The sequence below is a fragment of the Drosophila miranda genome (genome assembly GCF_003369915.1).
Source record: "Drosophila miranda strain MSH22 chromosome Y unlocalized genomic scaffold, D.miranda_PacBio2.1 Contig_Y1_pilon, whole genome shotgun sequence".
NCBI classification, from domain to species: domain Eukaryota; kingdom Metazoa; phylum Arthropoda; class Insecta; order Diptera; family Drosophilidae; genus Drosophila; species Drosophila miranda.
The window spans coordinates 26,565,242-26,582,406 of record NW_022881603.1 but is presented as its reverse complement, the minus strand read 5'-3'; the positions used below and the strand labels follow the sequence as shown (position 1 = coordinate 26,582,406).

General features: G+C 49.6%; 2 protein-coding genes across 3 annotated transcripts in view; one reads left to right on the top strand and one right to left on the bottom strand.

Moving 5' to 3' along the window:
* The window catches only part of LOC117189874 (heparan sulfate glucosamine 3-O-sulfotransferase 5-like), a 109,676-nt gene that overhangs the window by 59,516 nt on the left and 32,995 nt on the right, over window positions 1-17,165 (bottom strand). The gene's annotated exons all lie outside the window — the stretch shown is intronic.
* LOC117189877 (histone-like protein 18C) lies at window positions 15,056-16,938 on the top strand. The gene is made up of 2 exons (XM_033394956.1): window positions 15,056-15,412; window positions 15,475-16,938. The coding sequence occupies exons 1-2, from the start codon at window positions 15,116-15,118 to the stop codon at window positions 15,793-15,795; spliced, it is 618 nt and encodes a 205-aa protein (XP_033250847.1). The 5' UTR covers window positions 15,056-15,115; the 3' UTR covers window positions 15,796-16,938.

Below are 17,165 nucleotides of genomic sequence, written 5' to 3'. Positions count from 1 at the left end.
TGCAGCGAACTCACTAATACACACAAGCGGAATACAAAGCGGAATCGGACAGCTCGCACAGCCGCACAGCTAAAGGCATTAGCTGTAATCCCTTTGCTTTCGGTTCCCACGTTTATACGTATACAGGGTGTCTTTTTCGGTCGTGCTGAGTGACTCTTTTAAAACCTCAACATGGCAGCACCTGAGCCTACCAATGTCGCGAACGCAGCAATGCCGAGTGATGTAGATTTCTACAAGCACAAGGCCGAGTCCATCGCGCGCCAACTAAAGGCCATGGATCGCTTTCTCACCAAGGAAGAGCTTGCCGAGTTAGATGAGGCAGAACTTCAAGCTCGCTTAGAGCAAATCGAGCGAATGAATGCGGATTTCGATGCCGCTCAAACGAGCCTTGAAAGGCTGGATTTCCTGCAGTTAGCCCATGATGCCCGGCTGGACTTTTCGAATGTTTATGTCAAGGTTAGGTCCAGGCTGTCGCGGGAGTTGATGGCTGCTCGCACGGTAAATGTTGCCAATTCAACGGCTCGGCATACTCTCGAGGGGAATTCGTCGTTGTTCGCCTATAATAGTATAGGCCGTTCTCGAATGCCCGAGTTGCAGCTTCCGCGATTCGGGGGAACTACATGGATTGGCCAGAATTCCACTCAATGTTCTCGACAATGGTGCACAAAGACCATCGTATACCAATCATTGAAAAATTCCAATATCTTCGTGGATGTCTAGATGGTGCTGCGCTGGATACGATTCGTTCCTTGGAACTTTCTGAGGAGAATTACGACAAGGCGTTGAATTTGCTAATGTTGCGATTCGATAATAAACTGTTACATTTTCAGGCACACGTCAAGGCTATTTTCGGGCTGCAAGGGGTGGAGAAGGGCTCAGCTATCGGCTTGCGCGCGCTCAGCGACAAAATCAATTCGCACTTGCGTGCACTTCAGACCTTGGCGACCCCGCAGGAGATTTCGGATGGGTTGCTGATATTCATCATAGGCACGTAACTGGACCACAAAACAAAGGAGAAATGGGAAGAGAACTTGCCGACGTCAGGATTGCCTCGGTGGTCAAGCATGGCCTCATTTTCGGAAGCGAGATGTCGGATGCTGGAGAATTTGGGATCAGCCATGGCAACAAGTCCTAGTCAACAGGTGGGAGAAGACAAACCTGTCACCCTTATCACCTCCAGTAACGACCATCCTAACCCCATATGTAACCATTGCAATTCCTCCGAGCATTACATATCTAGATGTCAGGAATTCCTGAATCTCTCTACGTTTGAACGATACAAAGAAGCAAAGAAGAGCCGCTTGTGTTTGAACTGCCTCAACAAAGGCCATGAATTGCAGAGGTGCAGGTCAGGACTTTGCAGGCATTGCCAGGCCAAACATCACACGCTACTCCACATTCCATCGGGAACTGGTGCTTCATCTTCCTCTTCACCGGCCGAGGAATCGATCCAGCAAGAGGCCGCGACTGTGCTTCTAGCAAGCGGGTGTTCTAGCCCTCCCCCTCGATCCAGAAATCTCAGCCTAGCCAGAACGTGTTGCTACCTACTGCTCTCGTCCATGTAACAGATCGTTATGGAGCACTTATCCCATGTCGTGCCATTTTGGATTCTGCATCACAGGCAAACTTTGTAACATCTAGCCTTGCTGATCAGTTGCAGTTGGATCATTGCTCGTCTTATGTTCACATCTCTGGAATCGGAGATTCCATTCTACCTTCGAGCAAGTCTGTACATATAGTTGTACAATCCCAGGACGCAAGCTATCGAGCTTCCTTCTCTGCAATTGTCACCAACTCAATTACGGAAATGCAGCCTAACTTCGGCGTAGACGCAAAGGATTGGCCAATGCCGAATAATCTCAAACTAGCTGATCCTAATTTCTCCAAGCCCCAATGTATCGATCTGTTGATAGGTTCTGGTTTGTTCTTCGATTTAATGTGCGTCGGACAGATTCGACTATCAGCCCAATTGCCAACATTGCAGGAGACAAAACTTGGTTGGATAGTATCAGGAAGCATTGATAGCTCGGAGAATAAGCGTGCAGCTTTAGCCGCTTTTGAAAATTCCTCGTGCATCTCTATTGACGATTTTCGACCCACAACGCTGGAGTACCAAAACTTAGAGCAGCAATGCAGGAAGCAGCTGCTCGAGTGCCAGGTGCAAGTGGAAAAACTGCGATCGGAGAATCAGGAACTGCAGCGCGAACTTTTCCATATATTAAAAACCTACATATCCACGCTAAATGAAATTCAACTTTCAACAATTTCTACATTGCCAAATTTCCTGCCATTCTATACAATTACAGAGGTTCCCGATGATCAAGACGTAATCACGACAAGCCGCCTTCGTAAAGAAGCGCCGATTGCTGCGTTCGACGATCATCCCAGCGTAGCCGCCAGCTGCGCCCAAGCAAGCATCTTCAAGAGGGCCGTTGGAAAAATAGCGGTTCTGCCCCTTCAGGATGGATCTGTTGAAAGCCTTTGCCTTCCAACGGGGGGTGAATGTTCGGAGCAGAACCCAGCCGATTAGCTGCTTGCCAAATAGCACCTAATTCTTGGCCCTCAGCCGCTTATTTTGTTTGTTACTTATGTCTATGTCACTCATTTGTTTGTTAAAGCTTTGCGCTTGCTTGCCCTGCTAAACGCTCTCTGCCAGCTCGCTCTTCGCTATCTCCGCTTTGCGTCTGCCTACCGACGTCGGCCGAGCGAAGCTGCGCTTAGCAATCGGAGCGGCAATGTAAAGGGCAGGCAAGCCACACTTGCAATTTGGATGTCACGCATTAAAGAACATATCGTAATTTTATTTCTGCGCCGAGTTTTATTTAATTCGAAATAATTAGTCGGCCGACTGGGGATAAAAAACATTATCTCCACAAACGGTAAAGCAGTTACGACGGTTTCTCGGTTTATCCGGATGGTATCGACGTTTCGTCGAGAATTATGCCTCCGTGAGCTATCCATTGACCAAGATGCTTAAGAAACAGAATACTTCCTTAATATGGAATGAAACCGCAACCAATGCTTTTGAAGAATTGAAACGAAGATTAACATCAGCTCCAATCCTCAGAACTCCTGATTTTTCTAAGAAATTCATTTTATTGTGTGCTGCTGTTTCTTTTGGCCTCGGGTGCGTCCTAGCTCAAGAGAATGAAGAAGGCTTCGAAATGCCACTTGGATACATGTCGGTTAAGTTATCCAAAGCTCAACGGAATTATTCCGTTACAGAACTAGAATGTCTAGCAGTTATTAAGGGAATTAAGAAATTTCGAGCTTACATAGAAGGCCAGGAATTCTTAGTAATAACCGACCATGCAGCACTGCAGTGGTTGATGCGACAAAAGGATTTGTCTGGAAGGCTCGCGCGACGGGCTATACAGTTACAGGGTTTTGATTTTCGCATTGAACACCGGAAGAGTTCACAAAATGTTATTGCTGACACTCTGTCAAGGCAAAATGAATCGTCAGTAGATGAGTTTATAGATCTAGGGCCGATCATCGATTTAGAGTCCGAGCATTTCACTTCGTTGGAATATTTTGATTTAATTGAACGCATTCAGCAGAACCAAGAGAAACTTCCAGATTTAAAAATAACAGATGGCTATGTATACAAACGCACCGAAGCTTCGATTGGAGATTCTGAATCTGACCACCAGTCGTGGAAATTATGGGTACCCTCTGGCCTAGTCAGTAGTGTTATCAAACAAGCCCATGATTCTCCTAGCGCATCACATGGCGGGATGGGTAAAACCGTTGAAAAACTTAAGAGATACCTGTTCTGGCCCAAGATGTTGGTTCAAATCCGAGAGTATGTGAATAATTGTGTCATTTGTAAACAGACCAAAAGTCCCAATATAGTATTACGACCACCATTGGGAAAGCCAATGCAATCAGAGAGACCGTTTCAACGACTCTACATGGATCTGTTAGGTCCATACCCTCGTTCAAAGGCAGGGAATATCGGATTATTAATAATCGTGGATCATTGTACAAAATTCCATTTCCTCTGTCCATTGAAACGATTCACTTCCGGAAAGATTTGCGAGTACTTAGAAAATTCCATTTTCTTTACGTTTGGAGTGCCGGAATCCATCTTAACGGACAATGGTTCTCAATTTCGATCAGGATTCTTTGAGGCTTTTCTAACTCGATTTTCAATTAAACATATTTGTACCGCTTTTTATTCGCCTCAAGCGAATGCAAGCGAGCGCTTAAACCGATCGGTTTTGGCGGCGATCCGTGCGTACGTGGGGAAAGATCACACTACCTGGGATCAACGACTGAATGAGATTAACGGTGCTATTCGATCCAGTCTACATACAACCACCGGATATTCTCCTTACTTCCTTACGTTTGGGCAAAACATGATTTTGAATGGCAAGGATTACGAATTGCTCAGGAAACTTAACTTGCTATCAGATGATTCTAGAGTTAATTACCCCGATGCTCTGCAGTTGGCAAGGTATGCAGCAAAGGTTCACAATGCAAAGGCTCATGCAACCAACGCGAGGGTATACAATTTGAGGAGTAGAAACATTCGATTCAACGTCGGAGATCAGGTTTACGTTCGCAATTTCTCCCAAAGCAACGCGTCTAAACAATTCAGCCATAAATAAGCGCAGGTGTTTGTGACAGCAACAGTAACGAAAAAGCTAAGTCCTGTTTATTACGAATTATCGAACGAGAAAGGAAAGAAAATGGGAGTATACCACGTAAAGGATATTCAAACCCGCTAATTCACTGTCCTTCTTTTCTTTTCGATTACGATCCCTGTCGATCACTCCGGGACATAATCTGGTGGTGGAGAGTGTAGTGCCCAGTGAAGCAAACCCAGATTAAATTCCCTAATAATTTCCCAGATATAAAGCAGATTCAAATCACGCGCCAACTTGATTAGTTCGAACACCAAGGCTTTAAAAACAGCTACTTCGAATATGGAGCTTTAATTGCTCGAATGTTCTTTTTCGTCTCTCGAGACCGAATTCCATGGAAGGGTCCCGTTAAAGCTCGTCTATGCCGCTTAAGCCGACAGCGACGGTGAACACGCGGATCAATTCCATTTTTCTCCCAAAACACTTCGGTTGTGCCTGTGCCAATAGTGCCAAACTCTAGTGGAAGTTCACGTGTTCTTGTATTACATAATACATACCAAATTACATAACTGCAAGACGGCGGAGAATCGATTAAAAAGCAAGATCAAGCTGTATTGTGTGGTGAAAGTGCAAAGTGCTACGTAGAGAAAAAAGAAGGTGATTATAGAAGAAAGCAGGTCTGCTACATTCACTGAATTCCGAATCTATTACAGAATCTCTTGGTCACTGGAGGTCTGCCGTGCTTTGGCGCTCTCACGCCTAACCACGCAACCTCCAGTGTTATTTTTGGCCGCTTCGAATTACCAGCGTTTCCGTTGTACGGACGATCTGTATCGACTTTTGAATGCCCTCTAAGCGTATCTTGCGAGATGCAACTCAACATCCTTGATGCGGAATCGACAACGCCTAGGAATTAAAGTGGAAATTTATGTCAGCTAAAATTGTGCAGAAGATGTGAATATAAGATCAGGGATCAGAATCTATGGTGACCTGTGTAGTGGGCAACATGTGATCATCGATTCGTGAGTACGAACATACCCGCGAAATAGCAGGGTATAGCAGCGGTGCAGCGTAATGAAAGGGAGAGCGTGATAACTCACACGCCAAGAGCGAGCTTTCGTTCGAAGAGAATTCGGACATATGCGTGCGTATGCACACACATATAAACGTGCATTAATTTGATCATCGACATTCTCTTTGCTTTGTCTTGTTCTTTTCTTTTGCTTGCATTCTTGTGTTTGCACTTCAATTAAATTTGACTTTAAATGTAAAATCATATAAAGATATACAGTTATATTAAGGAATATCTTTCCTATTGAATTAATTTCTTTATCATATGTCTTAAGTCCTTTCCTAATCCACTCAATGTTAAGCCTTGATTCACTCTGGCAATGTCGGCCAAAATGTCATTCTTTAATTCTTTACTATTTTTATATAATTAATATTGTTCCACAGCTACCGAAGCAGTTCATTGGGCCCAACGAGCTCGTCAAGGAAAGTGTTTGAATTTGGTAATGATGATTAATTTCGTATTGAATGGAAATGTTGACCTTCGTGAGTAAAAAGGCTCAGTTTTGCTATGAATTGTATTTTAATGAACCTTTTGTTATATATGAATCTTTTGAATCTTGATTAATAGAACTATTTTGAATTAACATGAATTTGGAATAAATAACAACCATTCTGTCTAAGTACATAATGCCAATGATGCATCGAGTGTAATAATGCAGCGTGAGTTACGTTAGGGGCCATGCCAACATCGTTCCACGCATTGCCGAAGGTAGGGAGGGTATAGAGGAACTAGTGATCTCCTACACCTAGGATCACTAAATTAAATACGCGACTACCGGATTCCTTCTTGCCATCTATGCCGATTGATTGCCGGGGATTGATTACATTTGTTTTTTTTGTTTTGATCAAAGTAGATTCTGTGTCAGTGCACTTAAATTTTTATAATATGGCGAGAACAAGGAAGTATAGGGATAGGAAAGACCCCGACCCCATCCGGCGAGCTGAGCCCAGAGCGCAGTATAGTGCACTAACCCCGATTCCCTTTCCTGCTGAGGCTGCATTGCCAACAAGATTTAACCAGCCCGTAGCCGTAACATTATAAGCGTTACGTTACTTCTCTCGCTGGCGTCAGCGCTGTTCGATTAATTGGTGGTTCGCTGCGCTTGCATTCTCGGCGGTATTATGCCATCGGGCTCGTTTTTTTTTTTTTTTGCCGGTACTGTCTTTGGCCGGCTGTCCCGGGTTTTGCTGACTCCGTGGTGCCGTGGTTGGGGCGCCGGGTTGAGGTCTCGTTGCTTTCTTCGTCGATGTCAGCATTCTCGAGTAGGTCGGTGGGTTCTTCGGACTCGTGGTCGTGGAACTCTCTCAGGTCGTTGATATTTGCGGTTTTGTGTTTCCGGCTTTCGCAGTGTTGTAATTTGGCAATGTTTAGTGATGGAAAACTCTTGACCCGGTAGGGGCCGTCGAACTTCGGGGCTAGCTTTGCCGCAAAGCCCTCGGCGGCGTTCGAGAGGTGGTGTTAGCGTAGTAATACCAGTGATCCGACGGCGGGACGCCATAGTCGCCGGCGGAGGTTGTAATGTCTCCCTTGTTCTTGACTGGCTCTCGGGATGTTGTTCCGGACGATGGCGAATACTTCTTTCAGCCTCGTCGCTTTGCTGGTGGCCGTCTCTGGCGTACTTCCTGTCCCGGGCGTGACTTCGTCGTAGAGGGCGCCGGGGAGTCGGGGCTCTCTTCCTTGCAGGAGGAAGGCGGGGCTGAATCCGGTCGTCTCGGAGACGCTGGAGTTGATCGCCAATGTCATCTCGGGTAGGAGCTCGTCCCATGTGTTCTGGTGGTCGTCGACGAACTGGGCGATCATCGTTTTCACAGTCCGATTGGCTCTCTCCGTCGGGTTTTCCTGGGGGCAATATGGGGCTGTGTGTTGCAGCTCCACGCCTGCGCTTCGCATGAATGATCTAAACGATCGGCTGGTGAACTGGGTTCCGTTGTCGCAGACGAATAGTTTCGGTACGCCGAAGCTGCTCAGTATTCGTTCTCTGAAGGCTCGTTCGAGGTGCGCTGTTGTCGCTTTCTTGAGGGGTACCAGTTCGACCCACTTGGAGAAAGCGTCGAAGAATACCAGTAATATGGTGTTCCCGTGCTTGGACCGTGGTAATGGTCCGACGAAGTCGGCACACAGGGTGGCGAAGGGTTCTTCGGCTTTACGTGTGAGCATCCTGCCCACGGCCTTGCGCTGCGTGGCTTTGAACTTCTGACAGCTTACGCAGCCCTGCACGTACCGTCGCACGTCCCTGTGTAGTCCTGGCCAGTAGTATCGTTGTGTTGCCCTCAGGATGGTTTTCCGGACGCCAAGGTGTCCTGCCGTTGGTTCGTCATGGCATTCGCGGAGTACTCTCGTCCGGCCGTTTTTGGGCACGCATAGTTTCCACGGTACGTGGTCGTCGTCGTCGGCTCCGTGTCCTAGATAGCGGTATAGCTGCCCGTTTTCGTACGTGTAGTCTGGGTACTTCTGGGGTTCGTCTTGGACTTGTTGGATCCTTTGTTTAAGCTAGGCGCATGCTGTGTCGTCTTCCTCGACGCGGGAGAGGGTCTCCAATGGTTGTCTTGAGAGTGCGTCTGCGACTACGTTCTGGTTGCCGGCCCGATAGTGCACGTCGTATTGGTATTGCTGTAGTTCGAGCGCCCATCTTGCTCCTCTACCGTAAGGGCTCTCGAGGGTATTCAGCCACTTTAGTGCGAGATGATCGGTTATGACGTCGAATCGGTAGCCTTCGAGATAGCATCGCAGTTTTCGGATCGCCCAGATGACGGCGAGGCATTCCTTGTCGGTGGCCGAGTAGTTTCCTTCTGCCTTGTTGAGGCGTCGACTGACGTATGCGATGACCCGCTCTTTCCCTTCGATCTCTTGGGTGGGGACCGCGCCTACTCCAAGGTTGCTTGCGTCCGTCTGCAGGGAAAATTTGACATTAAAGTCTGGGCAGGCGAGTACCGGTGCGGTGGTGAGCAGTGTTTTCAGCTCGTCGAAGGCGTCTTGTTGTTCTTGGCCCCATGTCCATGCTTTCCCTTTCTTCAGCAGCTGTGACATTGGTTGGACTACGGTGGCAAAGTTTGGGACAAATCTGCGGCACCACCCGGCCATGCCTACGCATTGTCGTAGCTCCTTCAGGTTGGTCGGCGGCCTCAGATCTTTTACGACTGCGATTTTGTCGGGGTCCGTGTGGATACCTTCTTCGCTGATCACGTGGCCCAGGTATTTTATCCGGCGCTGGACGAAGGCACACTTGTCCGTGTTGACCCGTAGGTTTGCCTTTCGCAGTCGTGCGAAAACTTCTTTTACGTTGTTCAGGTGTTCCTGGAAGCTTTTCCCGACGATGACGATGTCGTCGAGATATGCGAACGCGAATGGTTCCATGTCTGCGCCGATAACGGCGTCGAGGGTCCGTTGAAACGTGGCTCCCGCGGAGTGTAAACCGAAAGGCATTACTTTCCATTGGTATAATCCTGCCAATATCCGTTTTTCAGGTCGAGGGTCGTGATGAAGTGGGCATTTCGGAGTCGCTCTAGTATGTAGCTGATCCTGGGTAGCGGGTACGCGTCCGGGATGGAACGCTCGTTTAGCTGCCGATAATCTACACACATGCGCCATCTCCCGTCCTTTTTGCGGACCAGGACGATTGGCGCGCTGTGGGGGCTCCGGGATGGTTCGATTAGGTCCTCAGCTATCAGTTGGTCGACCTGTTCATCGATGATCCGCCGCATGACTGGATTTTTCGGGTAGTACCGTTGTTTTATGGGTCGGTTGTCCCTAATGACGATAGTGTGTTCCGTTAGGCCCGTCGTCCCTCGGATGCCTGCGAGTGTTGCCAGTTCCTCGTCTAGGAATTTCCGTATTTTCGGCGCGATGTCGGGAGGCCATGGGTCGGAGATTCGTTCCGACTCGTCCTCGGGTGGGTCGTCGATTCCTGGGTCGCAAGTGTGGTCGGGGTTCTCGGGGAGGATTGTTGTGTCGAATGCGCTTGGTGGTTCGACTTCGCGAGTGTATTCGCTTATGCTGGCGACGATGGTGGGTGCTTGCGCGACGTTGTACTCTGCGTGACGTACGAACGTGCGGGTCCCGATGGCGGTCGTAGCGTTTGACCGACGGCTAGTTTGGGCGGTGAGGTTCACCGACATGGCTGCAGGCGTGGTGCTCGGCCGCATGCCGGCGCCGTACGAGGTGTTGCCCGGGAGGCGTTCCATAATGTCGGGGACGATCGATGGTGCGTCGGCTCCAGGTGCGTCGTGGTTCCGATGGGTTCCTCGCGTGGCAGTGATCGCCTTTCCCGGTTCCTGCCTGAGAGGACGCGGGAGTAGCGGGTCGGTCGGTGTCGTAGGGGTCGTTTTCGCGTCGAGGGCGGTGTCGACGCGTTCGTGGGCCAGGGTGGCGGTTGGAGGTGGTACCTCGAGCGCCTGGCTGCTGCGTGGCGGCTGCCGTTGCTGGGGCCGGGTTGTCTTCTGGAGGGGCGTCCTGGGTTCTTTTCCCTTCGTTGGTGGAACCGCGTCGGTGCCCTCGGGAGACCGGCTCGCTTTCTTCGTGGCTTTGATTAGTTTTGGTTTTCTCGGAGTGGGCCTGGGGCTAGTGTGCTTCGTCGTGGCCGTGGGTTCTGTGTTCCTTGTTCCTTGTGCTCTTGTCTCGTGTCGTGGCGGGGAATTCATTGGCGGCGGAGGTCTCGAGTTTGTGGGTCCGGGGGCGTGTACTTGGCTAGCGGTGATCGTCGGCGTGTTTGGGGTGGGGCGTCGGGAGCCTTGGAGATGGAGGCGTGTGGCGCCACATTGTATTGTGGTTTCAATGGCGCACAGGAAATCCATCCCTATGATGGCTTGCTCTACCATGTTGGGTAGTACCAAGAGTGGCATCTGTACCTCTTGTTCGTCTAGTTTGACGCGCGCTAGCAAGATCTGAGTTATCTCGCGAGCCGAGCCGTCTGCTAGGCGTATCGGGACGCATGCGGCTCGCAGGTCGTTGTCTCGGCCGAGTTTGCGGGCGAGGTCGGCGTTGATGAAGCTTCGGGACGCCCCGGTGTCGACCGTGGCTTCCGCGCGCCGTCCTCCGATGGTCACTCTCGCCATTATCCGGCCGTCGTGTACTTGTAGCGGGTTTCTTAGTTGGTTGTCTGAGGAAGCGTCGTGCCCGGCAGTTCCCGTGTCAGCTGGGGACGCGAGTCGTTTCCCGACGGGTCCCGGCGGCAACAGCCCACGGTGCGCGTTCCGCGCCTGCCGCATTCCCAACAGAAGAGGATCGATGGGTTGGTGCAGTCGCGAGAAACATGTCCAGCTTCTCCGCAGCGTCGACAGGCTGCGCGTGGGTTGGCGACGGGTGTGGTTATCATTCGATGTGCCGTTTCCTGTGCTGGAGCGCCGGCCTGGTGCGGCTTCCTTGCGGGTTCCGAGCTGTTCCGCTTTCGTTTTGTTGTGCCGTTGGCCGCGTGTACCTGGGTGGTTGTCGAGGGGGGATGAGGGTCGCTGGTACGTTTCGTTCCTGGATACTCTCGAACTCTGTGGCCAACATTGTTAATTGCGTCAGACTTCTCAGTTCGTGCCTTCGCACGTACAGCTGGTACGCCGGGAGGGTGTTGTCATAGATCCGGCTAAGTTCCTTGGCTTCGTCGTACCCGGCGTGGTGCATGAGCAACCGGAGCTCGATGACGAAGTCCTTGAACGGTTCGCCCACCGCTTGTTTGCGGTCCCTGATCTGGTCTTCCAATTGATCGAAGTACCGGGGAGGCAGGAAAAAGGCTAGGAATTCCTGGCGGAAATCGGCCCAAGAGGCGCTCTGGAGTCGGCTGGTGAGGAACCAACGGTTGGCTCGGTCGGTGAGGAGCTCTGCCATGGCTCGCGGCCCGTACGAGAGGGCACGCTCTTCCAGTAGTTCGACGAACGATAGTGGGTCGTCCTGCCCGTCGAACTGGATTCCCCACTTTCGGATCCGTTCCGCCATCTGTGCGGCGTGACTGTAGTAATGACCGTCCGTGGGGCCACTTCCTCCAGCTGTCGGCAAGATCCTTCTCATGGGCGAAGGCCATGGCTCCGGGGGCGGGGGCTTCGGTAGATCTTCTACGGTTATCGATGTCGGTGAGGTGCTGGCTTTGCCCTCCATGACTCCTGGAACTTGTGGGCTGAGTTTGGGGTCCGTCTTTTGCTTCTCTGTTAGTGCTGAGATGTCGGGCTGGGGCGATCTGGCTCGTCCTGGCGATCTGGCGTACTGCCGCTCGAGCTCTGCCAACCTGACCCAGGCATCGTGTTCGAGAGGCCCGGCGACTAGTTCGGCGAAACTTCTCCGCAAATCTTCCACGTTACCCTCGCGGCTGAATCCGAATTCCTCCGCGAAGGACTCCAGCTCCTCTCGGCGGCGTTTGTGTATCCAGCCGGTACTCACCCCTGGGTTAGCGACGAATTCTCCAGGGTAATACCCACTGGGCTGTTCCTCTGTATGGGATTCCATCGCTTCGATCGTTACTCGAGTTGGCCGTTTCGCTGGGCCTGTGCTTTTCCTTCACTAGGGCACTATGTCGGGCTTCGCGGTCGACTCTTCGAATTTCTTCTCGGGGTGACGGCACTGTTCCCGTTTCTCTGTCGCTGTGTTGCGCTTTCGTCTGCTCGTTGCGCAACTCTTGCCGTTGGTATTGTGCGAGGTCGGGGTTTTCTTTGAGTCGTTTTCTTTTGATCTTCTCTAGTGGCCGTGGGGTTTTATTCCACGAACCCTCGCTGACGTTCCCTTGGGTCCCTGCTCGGGCGCCACATGTGATGTACCTATTTCAGGCTGAGGTAAGCTCAGTCCCGTCCAGGGGTCAATCCACAAGAAATTTGTAGAAATGTGATGGAACCTTAAAGGCGGCGTCAGGGGGCGGCCTGTCGTAGAGAGGTGGATCGGGGCTAGAATGGGCGTCGCTCGTCGTGTATACGAAACGACCGTGTAGACTCGGGGCGGGGCGACGTCGGTGCCTCGGCTACTTGGGGTGAACTTACGCAATCGGGTGTTTTTACTTTGATAATTTGACACTTAATTGTATTTCTTAGCGGTTTAAATGAACTTATTTTTAATTGGGCGCCGATGTCTTCTGGTGAGTTCCGGGTACCGCGTCTGTACTCCGGGCCGGGTCTCTGCGTAATTTTTGGTACCACGACCGTACTGTGAGCCGGATCTCTGCGTAAGTCTTGGTACCACGACCGTACTGTGAGCCGGGTTTCTGCGTAAGTTGCTCTTTGGTTCTCGTCGCCGTCTTTTTATAGGCCCGTATTGCTGGGTCGGCGGGTTTGACAATTGCACTTCCGCGTCGGGGCGCACTTTGCCGTTCTTGGTGATCGTTGCAGATTTTGGCGGCGCCGACTTTCCTCCGTCGATGAACCCGGAAAACCGCACTCGGCCGATGGCCTGGCTTGGAGTGGGGGAAAGCTCGTGTAACCTGATGTCTTTGGTCATCGTTCTAGAGTCGGCGCGTGTTGATCGTTGGTTGCTTGCGGAGGGGGCGCTGGTTGTGGGGTGCGGTGCGATGCGCTCATTATAGGTCGGTGGACGGATTGTATCGAAACCTTTTAGGTTCGTTACAAACCAAACAAAATTACTGTAAACTCGAACAACGGGCGGGGAAACCTCCAACCTGTCTCAATTTGGAACTGAAGAAGCGGTACCTGGGACAAAGTCGCGAGCGATGATCCGCGATTCTGAACCTCTGCCGCTGCCCAGCCAAGAAAAGGAGCTTCAAAGCATGGGAGGCCCCCAACCACCTATAAGGGACACATCGACGTCTTACCACCCACCAATAAATGTGTGTTTTCTTAACCTGCTCTAATTTCTGTTTCAATTTAGTCCGATACGGGAATTTGTCCAAGAAGGATCGCAGGGGCCCTAGAGGATGAACTGTCTCGGAGAACTAGGCTTCAAACAAGAGGCATGAACGGACTGTTGATGCTGATCAATACTATATATACTTTATGGGGTCGGAAACCCTTCATTCTGGCTGTAACATGCACGTCCACAAATCCAATATATATCCCTAAACTCTTCGAGTACCGGCTACAAAAAGAAAACATTGTCCAAACGGATTTTAAATATTAATTTATTAGAGGAACGTATTCCATCGGCCAAATCACTTTTTGAAGCATGCAGAATCTGCAAGCGGAATGGAATGGGAAATGCATGAAACCCGAATGCAGATTGCAATCTGGTAATCAATGGGAATTTAGAAAACTGAAATCGATTTAGCTTGCAGCCGACTAAAGCCCCTCCGTCAAAGCGTATCGGGAATGCAGAAAAAAGAGGAATCCATAGCCTGCCGCATCTAAACCCACGAATAGGCCGCCACAGTGCTGGCAATCAGCACTATCAAAGGCATTTAATTGCCATAAATCTGGAAAAGTTGTTAAAAACCCATTTAAAATTGTCACCAAAATGTAACGCTCAACTGCTGGCTCACTGGCATTTATCCAACTATCTGCCAGCCGCCATCCGCTTCTCTCCGCTTCTCTCCACTGTACATCACTCATCCTCTGGCGGATTCCACTCCTCCATCCAATCTACGTCTTGGTTGAGCTAAGGAGCTTGGCCTGTAACTGGCAGCATGTTTCCTACTTCCTGCTCCTTGCTTCTGTTCTCCTGTTGTGCTTTAGTTTCAGGCAGCACTCGCAATTGCAGTGGCTTTCGTGCTGGCATGTTAATTAGAAAACTCTTGAAAATTATTAAAAACTTTCCGAGCTGTCAGACAGACAGGAACAAAGACAGAGAGGTGGATACAGTGAGAGAGTAATAGCCCAAAGAGCTGCCAACTTAGTGGGAAATTTCGTGAGAGAGCTTTGCTAGTAGATGTTTGTTGATGACTTTATGAAATATATTGGTGGCGTGTACGTGGTGGCGGAGAAACTCTATAAGAGCTTTGGGGTTAAAATTCATTTATTAACTTTGCTTAAATGCTGAAATTCGAAGAAAATCTAGAGGAAGATAGTCGAACCAGAGGGGACGATTGTGGACGATTAATTGCGACGACAGGTTTATGCATCTGTGGTTTCGTTAAACTATCTGTGGCTTATTTTAATCTTAAGTCGCAACGTAAGAGGCTTCCGCATTTCACAACTCGCTAATCCCTCCAGCCCTTGCAATGAGAAATGTCCCATTCAACGCGACCAATGAACATGATATCTCTAATAGATCCCATCTCAAGTGTCTCAGTCTCATTCTCGGTCTGGCTGAAAGACATGTGAGCAGGTTTATTAGTCTGTACGACGATGGCTGCCTTTTAGCTTTTACTTCTACCAGCTAAAATGTGCATACATTTTCCACAAAAATACCCAATCAATGGAGTCTCTGAGCTTTCACTTGAACCAAATTTGTTGGGTCGAAAGCAAGGCCAGGCCTCAGTTCAGTGTAAGGTTGTTATTCATACGAGAAACATCTAGCTACAAATCCAAATTGTTAAGTTTTTTGTGAGCTTCCACTTCTAGATTTTTCCCAAATTTATTGTTAATTCTTTTGAGATACAATGTCAGTGTCCAGTGTAAATTCGAGCAATGAATCCGTTTTACGCAATCAATTCGCTTCCTCAATCGAATTGGAAGTCGACAATGCAAAGCCCTCATCGGAAACCGAATTGGGGAGCAGCGACGTCGATGTCGCCCTCCCAGATTCGTCCAGAAGGAGCTCCGCTGTCGCGTTTTTAAATTACATGCGGGAATGTAAGCGCCGGTTTGGATCCAAGCACCTTGGGCAAGGGTTTGCAAATGCCGCGACGCAGCGTTGGAGGACGATGTCCCCAGAGCACCGAGCCCGGTACCGACGGGTGAGTTCCTTGTGCATCTAAGTCCACCAGTGAGTGCAGCAACTACTTTGTGGTCCCAACAGTCCGGATATCAATCTGCCAGCTCCATTAAGCCAAGCAAGAGCAGCCTGCTCTGCTGGGAAGATAATGACTTAGACAGCACGGCAGCTCTTTCAGTGGTTCCTTCGGGTTTCTCCCTGGACGAGGTGGACAGTGACATGAAACGCAAAAGTAAGCGCAGCTGCGGCAAGTCTAAGCGAAAGAAGTCGGCTTGTGGCAAGCGCAGACGCAGGAAGTCCGCTTGCAAGAAACGCAAGAGCCGCAAGTCTAAGAAAAGCTGCTCGAAGCCACGCCGCCGCAAGTCCCGCAAGGCGAAGTGCAAGAAGGGTGGGGATCCCCACTAAGGTGGTATTGGACCAGAGAGAAATTACTGTACATTCGCACAACGGGCGGGGAAACCTCCAACCTGTCTCGATTTGGACCTGAAGAAGCGGCACCTGGGACAAAGTCGCGAGCGATGATCCGCGATTCTAAACCTCTGCCGCTGCCCAGCTAAGAAAAGGAGCTTCAAAGCATGGGAGGCCCCCAACCACCTATAAGGGACACATCGACGTCTTACCACCCACCAATAAATGTGTGTTTTCTTAACCTGCTCTAATTTCTGTTTCAATTTAGTCCGATACGGGAATTTGTCCAAGAAGGATCGCAGGGGCCCTAGAGGATGAACTGTCTCGGAGAACTAGGCTTCAAACAAGAGGCATGAACGGACTGTTGATGCTGATCAATACTATATATACTTTATGGGGTCGGAAACCCTTCATTCTGGCTGTAACATGCACGTCCACAAATCCAATATATATCCCTAAACTCTTCGAGTACCGGCTACAAAAGGAAAACATTGTCCAAACGGATTTTAAATATTAATTTATTAGAGGAACGTATTCCTTCGGCCAAATCACTTTTTGAAGCATGCGGAATCTGCAAGCGGAATGGAATGGGAAATGCATGAAATCCGAATGCAGATTGCAATCTGGTAATCAATGGGAATTTAGAAAACTGAAATCGATTTAGCTTGCAGCCGACTAAAGCCCCTCCGTCAAAGCGTATCGGGAATGCAGAAAAAAGAGGAATCAATTTGCATTCGACTTAATTACTAGTGAGTGCTGGTGCGGTAGCCTGCCGCATCTAAACCCACGAATAGGCCGCCGCAGTGCATGCAATCAGCACTATCAAAGGCATTTAATTGCCATAAATCTGGAAAAGTTGTTAAAACCCATTTAAAATTGTCACCAAAATGTAACGTTCAACTGCTGGCTCACTGGCATTTATCCAACTATCTGCCAGCCGCCATCCGCTTCTCTCCGCTTCTCTCCACTGTACATCACTCATCCTCTGGCGGATTCCACTCCTCCATCCAATCTACGTCTTGGTTGAGCTAAGGAGCTTGGCCTGTAACTGGCAGCATGTTTCCTGCTTCCTGCTCCTTGCTTCTGTTCTCCTGTTGAGCTTCAGTTTTAGGCTGCACTCTCAATTGCAGTGGCTTTCGTGCTGGGATGTTAATTAGAAAACTCTTGAAAATTATTAAAAACTTTCCGAGCTGTCAGACAGACAGGAACAAAGACAGGGAGGTGGATACAGTGAGAGAGTAATAGCCCAAAGAGCTGCCAACTTAGTGGGAAATTTCGTGAGAGAGCTTTGCTAGTAGATGTTTGTTGATGACTTTATGAAATATATTTTGCTTTGAGAAGAAATTGGTGGCGTGTACGTGGTGGCG

Coding starts and splice junctions, on each gene's coding strand:
- LOC117189877 (XM_033394956.1), top strand. CDS start 15,116: ATGTCAGTGTCCAGTGTAAATTCGAGCAATGAATCCGTTTTACGCAAT. Junction 15,413..15,474: donor ACCGAGCCCGGTACCGACGG/GTGAGTTCCTTG, acceptor TGGTCCCAACAG/TCCGGATATCAATCTGCCAG.